Genomic DNA, 21,786 nt, shown 5'->3' on the forward strand with positions numbered 1-21,786 from the left:
AAGATACAAAACAAATGACAAAAAAGCACATTATTGAAAACAATGATCCAAAGACAGAGACCTTTGTGCCATTCCTAAAAACATTGTACATACCTTTCATTTCCAAGGTGTTTGATTTTCACTTTACCATGTTCATGTACAGAGACTCATGTGAATGTTGAAGTCAGCAGGACTCAGTGGCATCTGGTCCCTGTCAAAAAAAAAAAAAACTGTGAACATACTGATATCAAGAGAAACTATAGGGCTGCACGATTTTGGGAATGATTTTAGATTTTTCTGGTTAAAATTCACAGAATACAAACACACACACAAATGTTTCCAACAATAATGAACACCAGGTTTGTTGTGCCTTGTATGCATAGGCTGCGCGCAGTGCTGCATAAAATAATAATAACAATAAATGAAATCTTCCAAAAGATTTCAGTAACAACTACGCTAGAGAAAAATATATTGATTACAATATAAAACCATGAAGCCTATTGTTTGGTGCGTTTTGCTTTTCAGACGCAGAGCGCGCTCCAAAATATGAAACATTCAAACGCAGTGCGCGCTCCAAAATATGATACATTATGGTTAACATATTATACATATCTACGTTTGAGCAGATATCCACAAACACAGTAACGGTTCAACTGCAATGTGAAGTTTATGCAACAATAACATTAACTAATAATTAAGAATTTCTTACCTTACATCTTTCTTGTCTTCAAATCGCGTTCTTCTTCTTCTGAGGTAAATCCAATGTAAGCTCACGGCGTGTCTTCCAAACTCGACGAAAAGCAGAGACTTTGGTGCTTTGTTTTTGAGGCGTGGACGATTTGCATGTCAATCTCTTTTTGCGCGTGTGGGCGTGGTCAAATAAAAAATAATGAGCAAGCGCTTGAGAAACTGGACATCTTGTTGGTTTTATACAAATTACTTAAGCAGAGAATATTTGTTTTCAGTTTGAATCCGATCATTTAAAAGTACACACTTAACCCTCTGAGGTCGACAAACGCGCCCGCGCGTTTTGCTGGATTCTTTTCAGTTCAGTTCAAAAGAAATTAATTTTGCTCTGTTGACTTTGATATTACAAGCAAGTTTCATACATCAATCGATTCTGTTAAATGTGTATTATTTTTGTGTATACTCACAATAAAAACAAACTGTTGTGCTTTTTGCCAAATAAAGAAAAATAAACGTGATGCGAGTTCTGCCTTCTCTCTGTCAGTGAAGACCATTCTGAAACGCGTCCGAAAATTAACAATAACTCAGCGAATACTGAGTCAAACAGGCATACAGTCACACAGGCATGAAGCTTGAATTCTCTTCTTTAAAATGAGGTAATTTATATTAAAAAAAAATATTCTCATCTTGTGAAATCTGTGTTAAAAGAGAGCGATTCCAGTCGAGCTCATTAGAGCTCATTCAAAGGTAATGTGACTCCGCCCACGGAGAGCGCGCGCTATTCAAACGCAAATTACTGAGGCAAACCTGTGAACGCCCCCCATATCAGCTCGAGGAAACACAAGTTTAATCATATCATTGTAGCCTACGTGTTTACACCATCTGGCAGCGCTGTGAGGAATAATAATAACGGAAAATCTACCTCAGAGTGCGGGTATTGCAGGAGAGAGGATCCGAATATGTAGTAAGTTTTTTTTCCTTCTCAAGTTAATCGCGTTTCTGTGAATGAATGAACGGCAGCCGCAGAGATGCGCGCTGTTTATCACAGCTCGCAAAAAGACAGTTTAAATTTAAATTGCGTCTCTGTGTGAATGAATGATGATGTTTTAGCAAACTGTATTGCTATACTGAGATGAGTAAACTGAAAATTAACATTTATATGCCCTAATATTTCATAAAAACAACGTTACAGTCAGGCGTTTCTGTTTGTGAATGAATGTTTCGGTTTTAGCAAACTGTATTGCTATACTGAGTAAAAATCGACTGAAATGTTGAAATAAAATGTATTTGTATAAGCAACGTATTAAACTGCAAATTAACATTTATATTTCTTATAATAAAAATGAAAGACCTATGTTACAGACATATGAAAGACAACATTTCGTTGATTAGTTTTGGATAGATTATACATTTTTACTGTAAAATATCTGCCAACTCAAATAAGCTTTTGTTTGCCAATATTTGCTCATGTTAAAACACACGTTTATACACATACACACCAATAAATTCAGATTACAAAAATCTGTAAAAATCTGCTAAAAATCACAGCTTCATCAGAATGTTACGAAACTTGGTGACTTTTCTGGCATTAGGTATGTGAACACACAAAAAAATTGAGTTCATGATCCGAGCATGCTAAGTGGTCGTAAAAAAATTTGTCATGATTTTGGTCTTCGGTCAAAATTACCCCCTTAGGAAATGAATGGGAAATTGACAAAAACACAAAAATTCTCTACAAATCAGCCACGATGCAGAAAAAAAGTGCTCAGCTATGAAGGGGTGAAGCTCTAAAACATCAAGAGTGAAAAACATAACATAATTAATAATTATAATGAATATATGTATATATAATTAATATAATAATTATTAAAATAATAATTAATAAAATGTTATAAACCTGGGCAAAAAGTATTATTTGAGAATTTCTAAAAAAATACATTCAATCCACATCTTAAAAGTAAGTAATTTGGTCCAAAAACAACTAGAATTCACAAACATCTCCATTTAGAGCTATACAGGCATCTAGTGGTAAACCCATGCAATAACATGTTTTATTTAATTTTATGTTTAATAAATTGATTAATTATTTTATTTTATTTTATTTTCTGAAAGCCTAGTCTCTATTTTACCCGAAAATACTGCATAGAATATATATTTAAAAAAACAAACAAAAAAAAAACACATTATTTCCAATGGCAAAAAATGGACTATAAATATTGCATAAATATTAATAAGTTCAATCAAATTGTCTCAAAATTCTAAATTAAAAAGAATAAATATTATAGAACAAAAATAAATTGCATTGGTTTTTACTGGGATGGAGGAAGTTTCATTTTTAGGTGTCCGGTCATTTATGACCGGGAAGGCCCCCACTGTGACTGCTAAACGAAGACCATCAGAGGGTTAAATGTGTATTATTTTTGTGTATACTCACAATAAAAACAAAGTGTTGTGCTTTTTGCCAAATAAAGAAAAATAAACACGAAGCGAGTTCTGCCTTCTCTCTGCCAGTGAAGTCCATTCTGAAACGCGTCCGAAAATGAACAATAACTCACCGAATACTCAGTCAAACAGGCATACAGACACACAGGCATGAAGCTTGAATTCTCTTCTTTTAAATGAAGTAATTTATATAAAAAACAAATATTCTCATCTTGTGAAATCTGTATTAAAAGAGAGCGATTCCAGTCGAGCTCATCTCATTACGTTTTAATCGGCCCCGCCCACGGAGAGCGCGCGCTATTCAAACGCAAATGACTGAGACGATCCCATACAAACTATGAACGCCCCCATATCAGCTCGAGAAAACACATCAAGTTTATTCAGATCAGTGTACTTGTCTACACTGTCTCGCAGCGCTGTGAGGAATAATAATAATGGAAAACTTACCTCAGAAGTGCTGGTATTTCGAGGAGCAACGGATGGAATAATGTAGTACGTTTTTTTTTTCATTCTCAAGTAAATCGCGTTTCTGTGTGAATGAACGGCAGAGATGCGCTGTTTACCACAACTCGCAAAAAGACGGTTTAAATTTGAATTGCGTTTCTGTGTGTGAATGAATGATCTGCTTTTAGCAAACTATTTTACTATACTGAGTAAAATCGATTGAAATATGTTGAAATAAAATGTATTTGTATAAGCAACGTATTAAACTGCAAATTAACATTTATATTCCTTATAATAAAAACGAAAGACCTATTTTACAGACAAATGAAAGACAACATTTCGTTGATTAGTTTTGGATAGATTACACATTTTTACTGTAAAATATCTGCCACCTCAAATAAGCTTTTGTTTGCCAATTTTTGCTAATATGTTAAATATAGTATGTTTTGTCAATGTAGGCTACATTCAAAGTAATGAATCCTTAACTTTGAAATATGTATGATAAAATGTATACTTTAGTTTTTACAAAGAAAGATTACACTTCAATTGTTGTTGTAATTGTAACCTTTTTAATAAAAAAATATATATTTACAAGGTAGATGTAAACAAATTTTAAAAGGTAAATATAAGCATTTTCTTTAAATAATTTTTATTGTGTTTTATTATTGACAAATTTGGGGAGAGGATACATATTCCAAAACTGAAAATACAGTATGAGAATTAACTGCACAATTAATAGACATGTTTTCCTTGGATATTATACAATTTGCAAGCAAAATTTGTAAAAATAAAATAAAAAAATTGACATGCTTCCAACTGTGAACCAATTTGGTAGAATATATATATATATATATATATATATACTGTATATATATACTGTATATATATATTGATCTTGCATTCTTTCTTGTGGCTATAGGCAGTGGTGTAGTGGTAAAAAAAGAGGTGGGTAAACTATAAATTCTGGTGGACCACAACTTGATCACCCGGTAAGGTGGGCCACTGCCTACCGGTGTATGTGTATCCTGATGACATCGCTATAGGCTATCATTTGATGGTACTACCAAGGGTATCACTGGTTGTTCCCTCATCATAGGTCACAAAATCACTATTCAATTCATACATTAATCGAAGTTCTTGTTAAAGAGACTCAAGAAGGAATAATATGGTTGAAATCTATAAAGTTTACTAAATGACAAAACAGAGAGAACAAAAATATTTAAGAGAGATAGAGAGGGAGGCTTATACCCAGGGCTTCCAATGCAATGCACTTGAACATAATGATAGGGATTTGGGGTTATTTTCATAGTCGACTAATCTGTTGAATATTTCCTCGATTAATTGATTAGTTGTTTGGTCTATCAGAAAAATGTGGATCAGTGTTTCCCTGTAGAGGGAAAAGTCTTTAACCTGGTGCAGGCTTGATTCCCTCTGAATCTCTTGTACAGTTGGGTTTTGACATGCTCATTACATTAAACCAGCTGCATGTAATGAATTGTTTAAAAAAACTTGTAAAAAAAACAAACTTTTTTTGCCTAGTTTTAATGATTTTCTGTTGCGGCTGCGATCAAGTTTAATTCTCGCGCAGCTTGTATAGTAACGAGCGTGTGTTTTCTGCTCCGTGTGTGCCGTTCTCTTTGTTCCGTGTGTGTGTGTGTGTGTGTCGGCGCGCTGCGCTCTCTGCTCAACGTTCTGCTCTGTCATTAACGGCCCAAATGCTCGAATCATGTACCGATCGGCGATCACGCACTGGAAAAGCAAAGTCCGCTCAAATAACGTGAAATTTAGAGGTGGATAAACGCACTTTGGAGGTGGGCAAACGCTATTTCCGAATTTTGGGAGGTGCGTAAACGGCGTTTACGTGCGTTTAGCCTCCACTACATCCCTGGCTATAGGTGACACACCTGAATGAATGGCTCATTAAGTATGCGGGCCCCATCTCCTCAGGTGTGAACCACTACATATGCATGATGCTGTTGAATGGTTGACGCCCCTTGCGCATATTGCCTTTACAAACAAAAAGTGTTTTACAAGATTTAAATCAATGTATTGTGTTATGTGAATGATAAGGGCAGGATGATTTTCACATCATTTTGAAGAAAAAACTCTAGGCAAAGACATCAATTAGTCAAAAGTCTTATTGACACGTATTTAGTATGTGTTTTGTGGCCTTATTTCAGAAACTTTAGTTTTTAGTTTTTTCAATAACCATGCATAAACATTATTCTCTCAAAAATACAAACATGTACATGCATGTTGCTCACATATTATGGTAGCCCTGTTTGTGCTAAATAGAGTGTAATTATACCTTTGCCATTAATATGTTTATAAGCAACTGAAAAAAGCACAAATGTCAGGGCATGTCAGAACATCTCAAGGACCCCAAAAACCCCTCAGACCTCAGAGGGTTAAGTTGGTCTTATAGTCCAATAGTGAAAATCCGATAAATCCAATTCCAATTGCATTCAAATATTAATCAAGGCATTTCCATCATTTATGTTGTCAACTTCAGCATAATCAATGTAAGATGTGTATGTAAACACTATTGCAGTAGTAGTATGGTTCATTTGAATATAGTAGATGCAGGAATTTTAGAAAAACACAATATCTTAGTCTTTGCTGACTTTTCTCCTCTTTCTTAAATGCTCAACTGCAGATGATAGAGAAGCTACTCTTCATGATTACCCAGAGACCAGCCTCACACTGAAGAACAAATTAAAACGGGACTACGAGCGGATATTGGTTGGTAATTCAGAGACGGGTCATAAGGAATACCTGAACAATATTTACACTGATTTATATGTGGTGGAGAATGAGACTGGAGGAAGAGTGAACGACCATGAGGTGATACAGATCGAATCAAATCACAACCGATTGACTGCCAAGGAGAAGCCAATCGTGTGTAAGGACATGTTTAAAGTCCAGTGTGACACCGATTGTCGAAACAGAAAAGTGCTGACAACGGGAATTGCAGGAGTGGGAAAAACTGTCTCTGTCAATAAATTAATCTTTGACTGGGCTAAAGGAACAGAAAATCAGGATATAACCTTCATATTTCCACTTCCATTCCGTAGACTGAATTTGATTAAAGGAGAGTGCAGTCTCATGGGACTGCTCAACAAATACTTCTTTAGTAGTCCTGAAGAATTGCCCTCTCTTCCTCAAGGTGATGGTAAAGTTATGTTCATCTTTGATGGGCTGGATGAATGTCGCTTTCCTCTGAGCTTTAAAGAAGATGACATATTTACAAATGTAAATGAAAAAACAACAGTGAGTAAGATAATAATAAACCTTATCAAGACACATCTGGTTCCCTCTGCTCTTATCTGGATCACATCCAGACCAGCAGCAGCCAGTCTGATACCCCGTGGCTACATTGATCAAGTGACAGAGGTGCGAGGATTTAACGATGAGCAGAAAGAGCAATACTTCAAAAATAACAGCAGTCCTGAGGTTGCTGGAAACCTCATCAGTCACATCAAGAAATCCAGGAGTCTGTACATCATGTGCCACATCCCCGTCTTCTGCTGGATCTCTCTCATTGTTCTCCAGCCTCTACTGGCTCCAGAGAGCAATGACAAAACTCCCACAACTCTCACAGGGATGTACACAAGCTTCTTAATTTCTCAGAAGAAACAGATGGAAGAAAAATACTGTGATGAGTCCGAACCTAATTCCCATGCAGTGTCTTTTGAACAGATTATTCTGAAGCTTGGGAAACTGGCCTTTCAACAGCTGGAGAAAGGAAACCTGATTTTCTACAAAGAAGATCTTGAGGAATGTGGACTAGATGTCAGTGAAGGGTCATTGTACTCTGGGTTATGCACTCGAATGTTTCAGGAGGAAAAGGATTCAACAAGAAATGTTTACAGCTTCGTACATCTCAGCGTACAGGAATTCCTTGCGGCTCTTTATGTGTTTATGATGGGCAAAAATGAGAAAGCTGACCTATTTCTTCAATCCTGGAGAGAAAAACTGACATGGAAACTGTCCAAAAAGCCACTGTTTCAGCTTCATAATGCTGCAGTCAAGAAGGCTTTACAGAGTGAGAACGGACACCTGGACCTTTTCCTTCGGTTCCTCCTGGGTCTGGAGTCCAATCAGAGTGACCTGAAGCGATTACTGCCAGGACTGGAACAGAAAACAGGGGACATGAAAAACACTGTTAACTATATCAAAAAGAAAATAGAGAAGGAGGAATCAGTAGAGAGGATCGTCAATCTCTTCCACTGTCTGAGTGAACTGAAAGATGACTTTGTGGAGGAAATCCAGAAGAATCTGAGCTCAGGAAATCTTTCAGCACAGAATCTCTCCTCTGCTCAATGGTCTGGTCTGGTGTTTGTGCTCCTGATGTCAGAAGATACTCAAGAGAAGTTTGAACTGCAGAAATACAGAAGATCTGATGAAGCACTGGTGAGACTGCTGCCGGTGATCAGAAACACCAGAAGAGCACTGTAAGAGTCTCCTTTACATTCATTTATAAACACTGTTAGTCTTTTGTAATTGCCTTAATTTTAAATGAGTGACTTGCTGGCTTAGAATGATGAATAAATGTATTGTGTGTGAAAATAAATACTGGTTTGATGTTTTATGAAGAGATCATTGTTTTAGCTTGGCTTAATTCACTACAGTTAAAGGTTTTTTCAAGCTCCAGATTATAAACGCTAATACGCATTACTACTGCTCTTTGATTTGTTCTCTACACAGGCTACACAGCTGTAATCTCACAGCTCAGTCCTGTGAGAGTTTATCATCAGCTCTACAATCCTCAAACTCCTTTCTGAGAGAGCTGGACCTGAGTAACAATGACCTGCAGGATTCTGGAGTGAAGCTTCTTTCTGATGGACTGAAGAGTCCAAACTGTCAGCTGGAGATACTGAGGTGAATGGTTTTAAAATAATTAACTATGCTATAATCAAAGGCTGACTTAACCTGTTAACCTTTGCCAGTGTGCCGGCGCACTGAAGCGTTTTTTTGTTTAAATAGTTCAAAGTTACTATCAGATTTAATGTTATTACCTTGACAAACTATACATCATTAAAAAGATATAAGACTCAAGTTTCAGTATTTGACCACTATTGTATCCTGAGAAACTTATAGTGACAGTTATGTCTTAATTTGTGTCAGGAGTTATGTAATGAAAAAATTTGTCGATACCTTTTATATGAATTATGAGCGTCAGCCGCTCTCATTAAGAAAAAAACTCCTGTGCGGTCGTCATGACAGCGCTTGACAAAACAACGTCCCTCAGGGCTTTTAGCTAAAAAATGTGCAGATTTGGAGAAATATTGATAGATTCTCATAGGTTTACAACAGATTTATATAGACAGGAATAATATTTATTGAATTTATACCCAAATGCGTCGATGTAATAATTATGAGTGCTGGATACTCTGATGTACTGTGTTTTCAATCCATACCAGCAGCCTGAGGGCACCCTATGTGCACAGTATAGTCCATATATGGAATACATGAAGAAGTGCCATAATCATGTGACATTCAAGGAAGTCCCTGACACATAAAGCAAAGAAATTAGGGATTGAAACCCTATGAATAGCCTGTGAATAGCCAGTAGTTAGTAACTATAATGCAGACAAAAGAAATGCATATTTAGAGCCATAACCAGGCTGGAGAGGTGTGAATGTCTGCAGGAGAGACTGACTCTGAATGGGTCTTGTTTGCACCACAAAACAATAGAGACAAAATACTGAATAGATGATGACTAAACATTTAACTAAATACAGAGTTTTAGACTTACCATCTTCAGATTTTAAATATAACATGGTCAGACATGTGGCTTTAGCTGCAGTAACTTTACAAAACTTTAAGCTATTTATAACTATGTTTTTCATTATGACAATATTTAATTCTACATTTACAATAAACTGCCTGCTGTCAGCTTTCAAATGAGATCATACTTGTGCTTTTAGTACCAAGGGTTCATGAACTGTATCTGTTTCAGTTTGGGTATGTCATTTCTGGGGATTTTTCAAAAGTGGGGTTGCAGCTTAGCAGGTTAATTGTTTGTCTTTAGTGACAAAGAGACAGATTGAGCCATGCCCTTTGGTTGCACTTTTTGGACTTTCTCCAAATGTCACTTATTTTTGGAAATCCTGCAAAGGCTTTTGCCTTCTCAACATTATTAGCTAGACGGCGCATTCTTCTGCTATGGAAACAAAATCCATCCATCTATTGATGACTGGCTGAGAGATGTTATGAGCTTCATATCTTTTTCACTATTCTCCTGTATATGTATCGTGGCATTATTGTAAAAGTTAAATAAACAGATTAAAAAAAAAATCTTTTGAAGATATTTAAGGGAAATGAAGAATTTATTAGCAACTATAATTCATTGCAACTTTTGAAATATGCACACATTCACTGTTATTTGTATGATTGTTAATGTTACTTGTCTAAATGTAAATTATATATTTTGAATTCAAAACAATGTAATTTTGGGAAAAAAAATCATTTATTCTTAGATTCTTTTGGGAAACGCAGCCAAGGTCAGTGTGTGATAGTAACGTCTGATTGCCAAACTAATGTGATGTGGACTGTTGCTGTATGTCTTTGTAGATTGTCTGGCTGTATGGTGACAGAGGAAGGCTGTGGTTATGTGTCTTCAGCTCTGAGTTTAAACCCCTCACACCTGAGAGAGCTGGATCTGAGCTACAATCACCCAGGAGATTCAGGAGTCAAGCTGCTCACTGATAAACTGGAGGATCCAAACTACAGACTGGATAAACTCAAGTATGTAGAGCATGAAGAGTTGATTAAACAACTCCAAACACAGCATTTCAATCTTAACTTATTACTCACATTACTACATTTACAAAAGTTTTTATTGAGAATTTACAGAGGTTTAGCTCTAGTTATGCTACAGGGCTGTTGAATGCTTCATTCTGATTGGCTGACGATCTTCTTTTATATATAATTAACCCAATTTCATCTTTACCACCAATCCTCAAGATTTTTGAATAATTTGGTAAACTCTGGTTACAAACTGTATCTTCAAAAGAGCTAATTGTTCCCTATCAATTTAGCAGCTGAGACACTTTCCCAACATAATTTCCCCTTTAAGTGGGCTCAGGAAGGATTCAGGACTGGGTTTCCCGAAACCTTCTTAACGCTACGTCGACACCTTAAGCTGTACCTTATCGTTAATACGCGTTTCCCGAAACGTTCTTAGTTAAGTATACCTTCTGTAAGTCATACGTTTGGAAGGTTGGTCTGGACCACTCTTAGCTTTACCTTATCACTGTTGCAGGTCTATACTAATATAATTCTGAAGTTTTAATATACCCAGACAGTGTTCAATTAGGCTAATTCAAGTGTTTTCATGCAAAGAATAAAATGGTCATTATACGGATTGTTGTTAGATTTTTTATTATATTATCCAAAAGGTACATCAGCTGCCAAACCATTAAAGGCTTAATAGTCTATTTAAAGGGAATGATTGTGGTGGGGAGTTTGCTCAAACTATGGCAGCGATACAGCGAATAGTTGTTCTAAAAGACTGCACCGTCTGCGGAGCGCTTTCAATGGCCAGTGAGTTAGTTCAGTTAAGTTAAGTCCTATTCGGATGCTAATTGTTTATCATGGGCTCGTACGGTATTTTAAAAATTTTAAACATTTACAGGGGTATATCAGTGTTTTTTTCTCACCCAACCCGCATAAAAATCCCTGGCCAAATTGTTTTTTGACAAACAGGTCGTGTGGGAATTTAATTGCCGTCTGAATCCAAATCTCTGAGTTTACAAGACGAGATTCAAAATTCACTGTTTAAATCCTTTTTGATCACTACCGAGTACCGTATGTAAGATGTACACTTTTATTACTGAAATGCTGGGAAGTATTTACAAGAACACTATTTCATCACAGCTCCACCTCAGCGAACAAAATGGGAAAGCGATGAAAGCATGTAAAAAAATTAAATGGTTATTGTGGCAGCAATATACAACCCCAAATCAGAAAAAGTTGGGACACTGTACAAATTGTGAATAAAAACAGAATGCAATGATGTGGAAGTTTCAATATTTTATTCAAAATACAACATAGATGACATATCAAATGTTTAAACTGAGAAAATGTATCATTTTAAGGGAAAAATAAGTTGATTTTAAATTTCATGGCATCAACACATCTCAAAAAAGTTGGGACAAGGCCATGTTTACCACTGTGTGGCATCCCCTCTTCTTTTTATAACAGTCTGCAGACATCTGGGGACTGAGGAGACAAGTTGCTCAAGTTTAGGAATAGGAATGTTGTCTCATTCTTATCTAATACAGGCTTCTAGTTGCTCAACTGTCTTAGGTCTTCTTTGTTGCATCTTCCTCTTTATGATGCACCAAATGTTTTCTATGGGTGAAAGATCTGGACTGCAGGCTGGCCATTTCAGTACCCGGATCCTTCTTCTACGCAGCCATGATATTGTAATTGATGCAGTATATGGTCTGGCATTGTCATATTGGAAAATGCAAAGTCTTCCCTGAAAGAGATGACGTCTGGATGGGAGCATATGTTGTTCTAGAACTTGGATATACCTTTCAGCATTGATGGTGCCTTACCAGATGTGTAAGCTGCCCATGCCACACGCACTCATGCAACCCCATACCATCAGAGATGCAGGCTTCTGAACTGAGCACTGATAACAACTTGGGTTGTCCTTGTCCTCTTTAGTCGGGATGACATGGCGTCCCAGTTTTCCAAAAAGAACTTCAAATTTTGATTCGTCTGACCACAGAACAGTTTTCCACTTTGCCACAGTCCATTTTAAATGAGCCTTGGCCCAGAGAAAATGCCTGCGCTTCCGGATCCTGTTTAGATATGGCTTCTTTTTTGACCCATAGAGTTTTAGCCGGCAACAGCGAATGGCACGGTGGATTGTGTTCACCGACAATGTTTTCTGGAAGTATTCCTGAGCCCATGTTGTAATTTCCATTACAGTAGCATTCCTGTATGTGATGCAGTGCCTCTAAGGGCCCGAAGAGCGCGGGCATCCAGTATGGTTTTCCAGCCTTGACCCTTACGCACAGAGATTGTTCCAGATTCTCTGAATCTTTGGATGATATTGTGCACTGTAGATGATGAAAACTTCAAACTCTTTGCAATTTTTCTCTGAGAAACTCCTTTCTGATATTGCTCCACTATTTTTCGCCGCAGAATTGGGGGAATTGGTGATCCCCTGCCCATCTTGACTTCTGAGAGACACTGCCACTCTGAGAGGCTCTTTTTATACCCAATCATGTTGCCAATTGACCTAATAAGTTGCAAATTGGTCCTCCAGCTGTTCCTTATATGTACATTTAACTTTTCTGGCCTCTTATTGCTACCTGTCCCAACTTTTTTGGAATGTGTAGCTCTCATGAAATCCAAAATGAGCCAATATTTGGCATGCCATTTCAAAATGTCTCACTTTCAACATTTGATATGTTATCTATATTCTATTGTGAATAAAATATAGGTTTATGAGATTTCTAAATTATTCCATTCCTTTTTTACTCACAATTTGTACAGTGTCCCAACTTTTTCTGATTTGGGGTTGTATGATACAATTTTTAAATATGTAGGCTAGGCTATTATAGGCTATTATAGTTTGGATTACTTTTTATAATATCCCATGAGTCCTAATAAATGCAATTTCAACTATTTCTGAAGTGTTTCTTTTATAAAGAACACCGCTTTATTTTATTTATTTTATTTGTTGTTTATTTGAATAGGGACAGATACAAAATAAACATAGATTATTACATAAAGAACAATCCGATGCATGTATCACAGTGTTTATAGCCATGGCTAATTCGCAACACCTGTCCCTAGAAGAGCTTTTAACAGTCAAGATAATGAAAAAAATAAAATAATTACAGCGAATACAATGAAATGTCCAGAAACCAGTTAGCACCAATAAAGATAAGTATAATAAATAAACACATTCACTCGAACTCACACAGATGCACACCTCACATACACCCAGCTACACATCTCATATGGCATGATCACACTGCTGCTGCTGTATGAACCAGGCTTTTATTCGTTTTTTAAAGGTGGACAGTTTAGTTAAAGTCTTTATATTTGTAGGAAGACAGTTCCACAGATTGGCTCCTTTCACAGAAAAAACATTTTGGGCAAAAGATGTTTTACAAAATGGAACTTTACAGTCTCCACATGTAGCCGCTCTTGTTGATCTGGAGGTTTCCAGCCTGTTCACAAATTTACAAAGTGGCTCAGGTGCAAGTCCAGTCAAACATTTAAAAAACAACTTTATGTGTCTAAGATTAACAAAATTAACAAAATGTAAGATTTTATGTTTACTTAAAATGTAAGTTTAAGCTTTTACCAGACACATAAACCACAGTGTCATCGGCATACATCTGAAGGCCAACTTCAGGACACACTTCAGGCAGCCCGTTAACATACAGGCTGAAGAGGACAGGCCCCAGTATGGTTCCCTGAGGGATTCCGGTCTTAATTTTACATGGGGCAGATTTTATATGATCAATGACTACACATTGTTCTCTGCCCTGTAAGTATGACTCGAACCATGATAATGCCTGGTGTGAAAGTATTATACGATGACAGTTTTGAGATAAGATGGCTATGGTTTACTGTATCGAATGCCCTCTTTAAGTCCAGGAATACTGCACCCACGATGTTTCCTCTATCAAGCGGCTGCACAATATTTTCCAATAATGCGCAGATGGCTGATTCAGTAGAATGGTTTTGTCTGAAACCATACTGTTGAGGGTGTATATACTGATGTGTTTCTAAATATTGTGTTAGCTGTTCTGAAACAATTTTTTCTAGTATTTTTGACATTACCGGAACTAGACTTATTGGTCGATAGTTACTAACGTCTGTGGTATTCCCAGACTTAAAGATGGGTTTAACCAGTGCCTTTTTCCACGCATCTGGAAATATTCCAGTTTTAATATTGACATTTATAATGTGGGTCAAAGGTTGAATGATAATTTGAGGATATTTTTTGAGGAAAGTTGCATCTATGTTGTAGTTGTCTTTGGATAAATTAGTATTCAGGTCTGAAATAGCTTTCAGTACCACTGCCTGATCCACTTCTCTAATTTTAAAGGAATTCTCATTTGCTGATGACAATATGTTTAAGTTGCCCCTATTGGGCTCGTCATCTAAAAATTAGAAGCAAGATCTTGTACTGATTTAATAAAAAATTGATTAAAAGCATTAGCAACTTGGACAGGGTCTGATATGTTTTTTTTCTTCACATTTTAGTTCATATGAATTATTTGTATTTGCATTAGGTTTAATTAGACTGTTAATTTGTTTCCACATTGCTTTACAATTTCCTTTAGCTTCAGTTAGAATTTTCATATAATAGTTTGCTTTTTAAGTTGCGCAAATCTGCCACTTCTTGATTTCATAAACCTTTAAATAACATCAGATCTGTGTCATATCTGGTTTTAAGATAGGTTTTTAAAGCAAAATCTCTTTTTTTTATTAACTGTCGTACTGCATCACTTACCCATGGAAGCTGTACTTTTCTTTGTGGCCTTTTACATTGTTTTAAGGACTTATTTAAAATGTTACTCATTGTAGAAGTAAATATATCACAAACACTCGTTCACTTGACACTGTTGTGAGACTTCATCCCAATTAGTGTTTGCTAACTCATTCTCAAATTTAATAAGATCCTTGCGGGGGATTATTAACTTGGTTGCCTTTCGGTCATATTTATATTCATTTAGATGTTTTTTTTAGAGTTTTCTGGAAATTAATATCATGTTATGATCTGATAAGCCACACACCAGATTGTATGTTTTTAAGACTCTTTCCGGCTTATTTGAGAAAGCTAAATCTATTGCTGTCTGTGATGTTTTTGTCAAGCGAGTGGGTCCATTTACAAATTGATGAAAGTCATATTTTGATGTTAGTTCTTTGAGTTGTTTCCTACTGGATATATTTAACCAATTAACATTAGTATCTCCATAAATAAGAACCTCACTGTTCGGTTTAAAAGATTAAGAATTTTTTCCAAATTTTGATAAAAAGTTTGTAGGCAGCTAGATGGTGGATTATACACTACAAGGATGTTAAACATCATGCGTGAGGATAGAGCCACATTTACACACAGACTTTCTAATTGGACTTCCTTGGTCTTAAGGGAGTCTTTAATGTAAACCAGAACTCCTCCTCCTCTACCAGTAACCCTGTCCTTTCTATAGCACTTATATCCAGGCACATCTATCATTGAGGTGGGGATTTTATCATGCATCAATGTTTCACCTATGCACAAATAATCAAGATTGGAACCAATTAGCAAAATTCTAATTTCATCACATTTTGGATACAGGCTTCTAATATTTAAATGCCCTCCCAAGATACCCTTAGGCTTTACTGTAGGATCCCAGATTATTTTCGCATGATTTACTGTCTGGAAAAATAAATATTGTCTCTGCTTTATTATTGCTTGTGACTGCAAAGTTTTTATATTATCAGTAGTGTCCCTGTTTGTTTCGTTTATACTTTACTTTATGGGCCCTATTTTAACGATCTGAAACGCAAGTATCAAGCGTGAAACGCAAGTAACTTTGTGGGCGGGTCTTGGGCGCTGTTGCTATTATACCAGTGGGATAAATGACTCTTGCACCCGACGCAAATCTAAAATGGGTTGGTCTGAAGTAGCTTCATTATTCATAGGTGTGGTTTGGGCGTAACGTGAAATAAACCAATCAGAGCGTCATGTCACATTCCCTTTAAGAGCAGATGCGCTTATTCTATAGCGGATTCCTATTCGCGCCAGCAGCGGTTCACAGCCGAGGAGACCGACGTTCTCGTTGTGCACACGCTACATTGATTATGGCCAAGCATGCGCCCTTAAAATAGCATATGAATAACATGCGCAACGCGCCACTGACTTTAAACTAGATTTTTTCGGTTAGTGGCGGAATTGTTTTCTAAACGTGCAAAATAGCACGGAACGTTTGCGCCGGAACACGCCTCCTTTTTGCGCTGAACCGCCCCCGGGAGCGCAAGTGTATTTCTTAGTTAATCGACGTGCTTCTGTGGAGGGAAAAGTCCGCTGTGCGCGGGTGCAAAATAGGAATGATACATGCGTCGCTGTACGAAGTCAATTGCGCTGGGTGCAAGATAGGGCCCTATGAGTTTTATTGACGTTACTCTTAGTATAGTCAGTCTTACGGTTAGGAGCGCCTCTGGATCCTTGCACACATAGTGATTTTATATCCGTGTCCAGTATGGCCTCCTCCGCCTCGTCTACAGAAGAAGAATCCGCGAAAAGAAGGGCGCAACTCTGGGCCAGGTCGCTTCAGCAGTCCGCCGGGCCATCCGCGGGCGCAACCCCCGCCGCAGCCTGGTCGACGCAGCACCCACAGCTGTCTCGCGCTGGAAATCTGCCAACCACCTCCGGGTCCACCGGCCGCCGCAGATGACGCACAAGCTTCGCCGTGGAGGCTCCCGCCCGCTCGCCAATCCTGCCTGCCGCTCCCCGCCCTGCTTCCGCACCGGGACCCGGCCCCACGCCGGCAGCATGGACCCGCGGCGTACAGTCAGCGTCTGGGCCGGGATTAAGCTGGATGTCTTTGCATTCAAAAGACAGCTGAAAACCAATCTCTTCCGTGAGCACTTAACCTTATAGAAAAAAAATAAAATAAGAAAAAAAATAAATAAAAAATTCCTTTCCCTTTGAAACATCACTTATCAGGCTTATGCTACTCTGAATAATACCTGAACTTCGTATTTTGAGCACTTCTTGCGTTGTTGTTGCTTTTGCCTCTTTATGATGACTCGCTGAATTTTGTCCTAATTTGTAAGTCGCTTTGGACAAAGGCGTCTGCTAAATGACTAAATGTAAATGTAAATGTAAATGTCTCCCGCCAACAGGACCAGAAAGGAGAGATACATTATAGCGCGCCCACTATCTTTCTTCCTGCCACCCAGCTCCACTTTGGTGCGCAAGCCTATTACGCGTGCGTTTCCAAACTTCAGGAGGGAATAGTAGATGGTGAAACGGCCATATCCAACGTTGTTCAGGTATGGCGTGTGGCACAGCAGAGTAGCACAGAGCCCAACCAACCGTGTGCCATCTTGGTTCTCCCCCCAAAAAATGTATAAGTGCTTTCTCGCATAATGCAGTAAAGCAGCCCCTGCACGAGAGATTAATTGATTCTCGAGCCATCGATACCAACCATCGCCAAGGACAGCACCTGGTAACGTCGCACAAGGTATATCTTAAGCAGCTTTCTAAGGTATAGTTCGGGGAACACGCCTAGTAATGGTATACCTTTAGTTAAGTTATACCTTAAGAGTCTCCGTAGCGCACTAAGAGACAACGTTATCAGGAAACCCAGCCCAGATATCTAGTCGTATTCATCACTAAAAACACACAGATATGTTTAGAATGTTTTTAATTCTTTAATTGATGTTTATAAGGCAGTATAGAGAAGTGGTCCTCTTTTCCTATCTCGTTAATTCTAGGAGTCTCAGTATCATCAAGGACCTTTATGATAAAGGATTATTTTTATCCTGTGTGTGTGTGTGTGTGTGTGTGTGTGTGTGTGTGTGTGTGTGTGTGTAATGTTGGTGTGTGTGTGTGTGTGTGTGTGTGTGTGTGTATGTGTGTGTGTGCCACAGCCTGAGAGACAACAGATGAATGTGTGTGTGTAATCTGTGTGTGTGTGTGTGTGTGTGAGAGAGAGAGAGAGAGAGAGAGAGAGAGAGAGAGAGAGAGAGAGAGAGAGAGAGAGAGAGAGAGAGAGAGAGAGAGAGAGACCTTTAACACACCTTTATTTCTACTTCCACAATATAGACATTCCTCATAAACATCTATTTTTCACAGATGTACATTGATAAATACACATATATACCCACTCAAAAACTCAACCATTCTTATAAACATTACAAAATATTGGATACAATTTTATTTTATTTTTTTTATTTTTTTAAACTCATAAATTTAACACCAGCTCATTTTCAAAATCCACAGAGCACAAAACATCATTCAAAGGCCAAATTTCAACAAATCTGTCCATATTATTCATTAGTTTAAAATAAGCAAACTCTGCCTTGATTCTAGTTGCTATAAGTGCCTTTAAAACCACCTCAGGACCTACTTCCCCCTCTCCTTTCAGTTTCCTTTTCCGTGTTAACCATATTGCCATCTTGGCTCCTCCAACCACAAAGTTAATTAACAAGATTTTTTTCCTGTCTGATGCAACATATTTTGGTCCAAAAAAAAAATAATCATTATTGAACCCTACCCCAAAATCTCTGACCCACCCATCTAAGATCTGAAACAATCCTCTTAACCTTAAACAATTTAAAAACAAATGATCTACTGACTCCTCAGTGCCACAAAAAGGACATTCTTTCCCTACAGTGGGGTCAATGTGTGCCACGTGCCTGTTTGTAGCTACCGCCCAGTGAACAACCCTCCATTGGAGATCCGCCGTGCGTTTCTCTATAGGAGGTTTATATAGGGACCTCCAGCATCCTCTAGGGGACGAGTCCGGCCCGAACAAATCTGACCACTTTGTCTCCTTACAATCCTTGAGCACGTTATAATGGGACACTTTCACGCAAATATTGTACATGGCCTTTTTTGAGACAGTCTCGAAACCTTCCAGCACAGGAGTCCTGAAATGTAGAAGAGAACCTTCCTCTGGCTCCTCATCTACCGCTGCTGAGACTTCCACTTGGGGAAAGAGACTCCCTCCGTTCTGTTCAGGAACCTCGTCTTCCTCTGGGTTTTGTCTGAAGACAGAAGGCAATGCAGAGACAGTTCCATCCATTATTCTCTTCTTTACCCTTATGGACTTGATACCTGTCTTATTGCACATCTCCTCTGGAATTTTCCAGTTTTCACCAGTCTTTAGGTCAGCAATTCTTGTACACCCCGCTCTTGCCATTACATTCTGGATGCTTCTGGGCTCCAGTGCCGGTGCTGGTATCAGCGGGTTATTTAAAAAGTGGTTCGTTCTCTGTCCAGGGTCCGATATTTGAGAGCACCCTCTTGACCATGAATGTTGAGGTCCATGCTCTTAAAACTGTCTTGTAGAAAGGGGAAACATTCCTCAAGTCCATGTTGGCCAAGTTGATTAAAAACAATTGCACATCATACTTGAAAATGTTCATTTTCCTCAACACAGCACACGCCGTATCAGCCCAGCACGGCTCCGCATACAGCAATCTTTGTGCTGCTTGAAGTCGGAATGTCTTTATTCTGCTGTTAATGTCCATTAGGCCTTGTCCTCCCTCTTGGATAGGTAGGAAAAGTACAGCAGATTTTTTCCAATGCTGTCCATCCCAGAAAAAGTCAATTAGCTTTCTTTGTAACTCTTCCACCACACTTTCTGGGGGATCCAGAATATTCATTTTGTGCCATAATGCAGATGCAGCCAGATTGTTCGTGACCAATACCCTGCCCCTATACGATAGCTGGGGCAGCACCCACGACCATCGAGACAACCGGTCACACATTTTCTCCACCATACCCTCCCAGTTTTTCTGCCTATATTGATCTGTTCCTAAAAATACTCCCAACATTTTCAAACCCTGTCTTCCCCATTTAACTCCCCCTGGAAGCACAGGAGGGGTCCTTCCCTGCCAATCTCCTAATAAATATCCTTCACTCTTCTCCCAATTTACTTTAGCTGATGAAGCCTTTTCGTAAACATTTAAAACATTTTTCAAATTCCCTACATCCGTTTCACTTCTAATAAAAACAGTGATGTCATCAGCATAGGCCGAAAGAGTGATTGGCCTGTTTTCACAACCTTTAACTAGAAACCCTTGCAGTTTCTCCCTGAGTTTACATTGCAGAGGTTCAATTGCTAGAGAGTACAGCTGTCCTGACAAAGGACAGCCTTGTCTTATACCTCTCTGAACCAAGACTGGACAACTTAACCCACCTCCAACCTTTAACATTGCAGAAGCTCCACTGTATAACAGTTTAATCCAAGAGATAAAGTTCTCACCAAAACCAAAAGCTTTAAGAGTTTCAAATAAATAAAAATGATCCACCTTATCAAAAGCCTTCTCTTGATCAATTGACAGAAAACCCACATCCTCATTACCAGCATTTGCTAAACTCATTATATCACGCACAAGAAACAGATTGTCCATTATTGTTCTTTTTGGCACAAAATATGTCTGAAAATCATTAATAACATACTCTAAAAAATGTTTTAACCTATTTGCAAGACACTTAGCTAGAATCTTGTAGTCAGTACACAGTAGAGCTACTGGTCTCCAGTTCTTTAACAGTCCAAGGTCACCTTTTTTGGGTAATAAAGATAAAACCGCTCTTCTACAACTAGTTGGCAGTTAATTTTTCCTGTGAGAAAATCTAAAAACATCAAGTATATCATCTTTTAAAAGAGCCCAGAATTGTTTGTAAAATTCAGAGGGTAGTCCATCAATGCCAGGGGACCGGCCATTAGAAAGTTTGTAATCAAATGTAACATGAGTTTTCTTTCTCCTTCTTTCCGCTCCAAGTTGAAAAAGAAAGAGCTCGGAGCATCTATTTCTCGTATTGAGGAAAAACGGGCTCTTATCAAAGCACCTTTTGCTCTTTCATTAAACAGGGACGCCAAAACAGTCTTTTTTTCTCTTAATAAAAACACTTCTTCTGAATTTTCTTCAATAATTCCTTCTTCGATTTCATTTTGATAGTGTCCTTTACAAGTCTGTTTGAATGGGCTGTATAGTTCTGGCAAAAGATTCTTATTTGTGCTTTTCCAATCTCCCACCATTGCACTAAATCTTCGTAGTCACTTTTTTGCTCTTGCCACTTAGACCAAAATAACCCAAACTTTTCACAAAATAAAGAGTCATGTAATAATTTCAAATTAAAATGCCAATAATAACTAGAACGCTGTGACTTTTTTTAACTCATTTCAATCATGCACAAATGATGATCAGTAAAACCATTTGGAAAAATATTAGCTTTTAAAACCCTATTAGAATTATTTTTACTTACATAAAACCTATCCAACCTCGCAGCACTAATATGGTCATGAGAGGCTTTAACCCAAGTGTATTGTTTTACTGTTGGGTGTTTTTCCCTCCAAACATCAGATAAGTCATATTTCCTTATAATACTGTTTAATGAATCAGCAGACTGAGGATACGGTTCTTCACTATTTCGGTCTAGTGTAAAATCTAATGTACAATTCCAATCCCCCCCAAGAACCATATATGAATTATCAAAAAAATTTAATTCACAAGATAGTTTTTAAAAAAATT

General features: G+C 37.9%; 1 protein-coding gene across 1 annotated transcript in view; it reads left to right on the forward strand.

The window, feature by feature from the left end:
• Positions 1–21,786, forward strand: part of LOC309496976 (protein NLRC3-like) — a 69,824-nt gene that overhangs the window by 24,559 nt on the left and 23,479 nt on the right. Inside the window, exons 4-6 of the mRNA XM_082167180.1 lie at positions 6,209–8,006; positions 8,260–8,433; positions 10,129–10,302. Coding sequence (XP_082023306.1) covers positions 6,209–8,006; positions 8,260–8,433; positions 10,129–10,302 — 2,146 coding nt within the window. The remainder of the gene's footprint in view (positions 1–6,208; positions 8,007–8,259; positions 8,434–10,128; positions 10,303–21,786) is intronic.

Source organism: Leuciscus leuciscus (assembly GCF_965113295.1).
Source record: "Leuciscus leuciscus genome assembly, chromosome: 4".
Classification (NCBI taxonomy): Eukaryota; Metazoa; Chordata; class Actinopteri; order Cypriniformes; family Leuciscidae; genus Leuciscus; species Leuciscus leuciscus.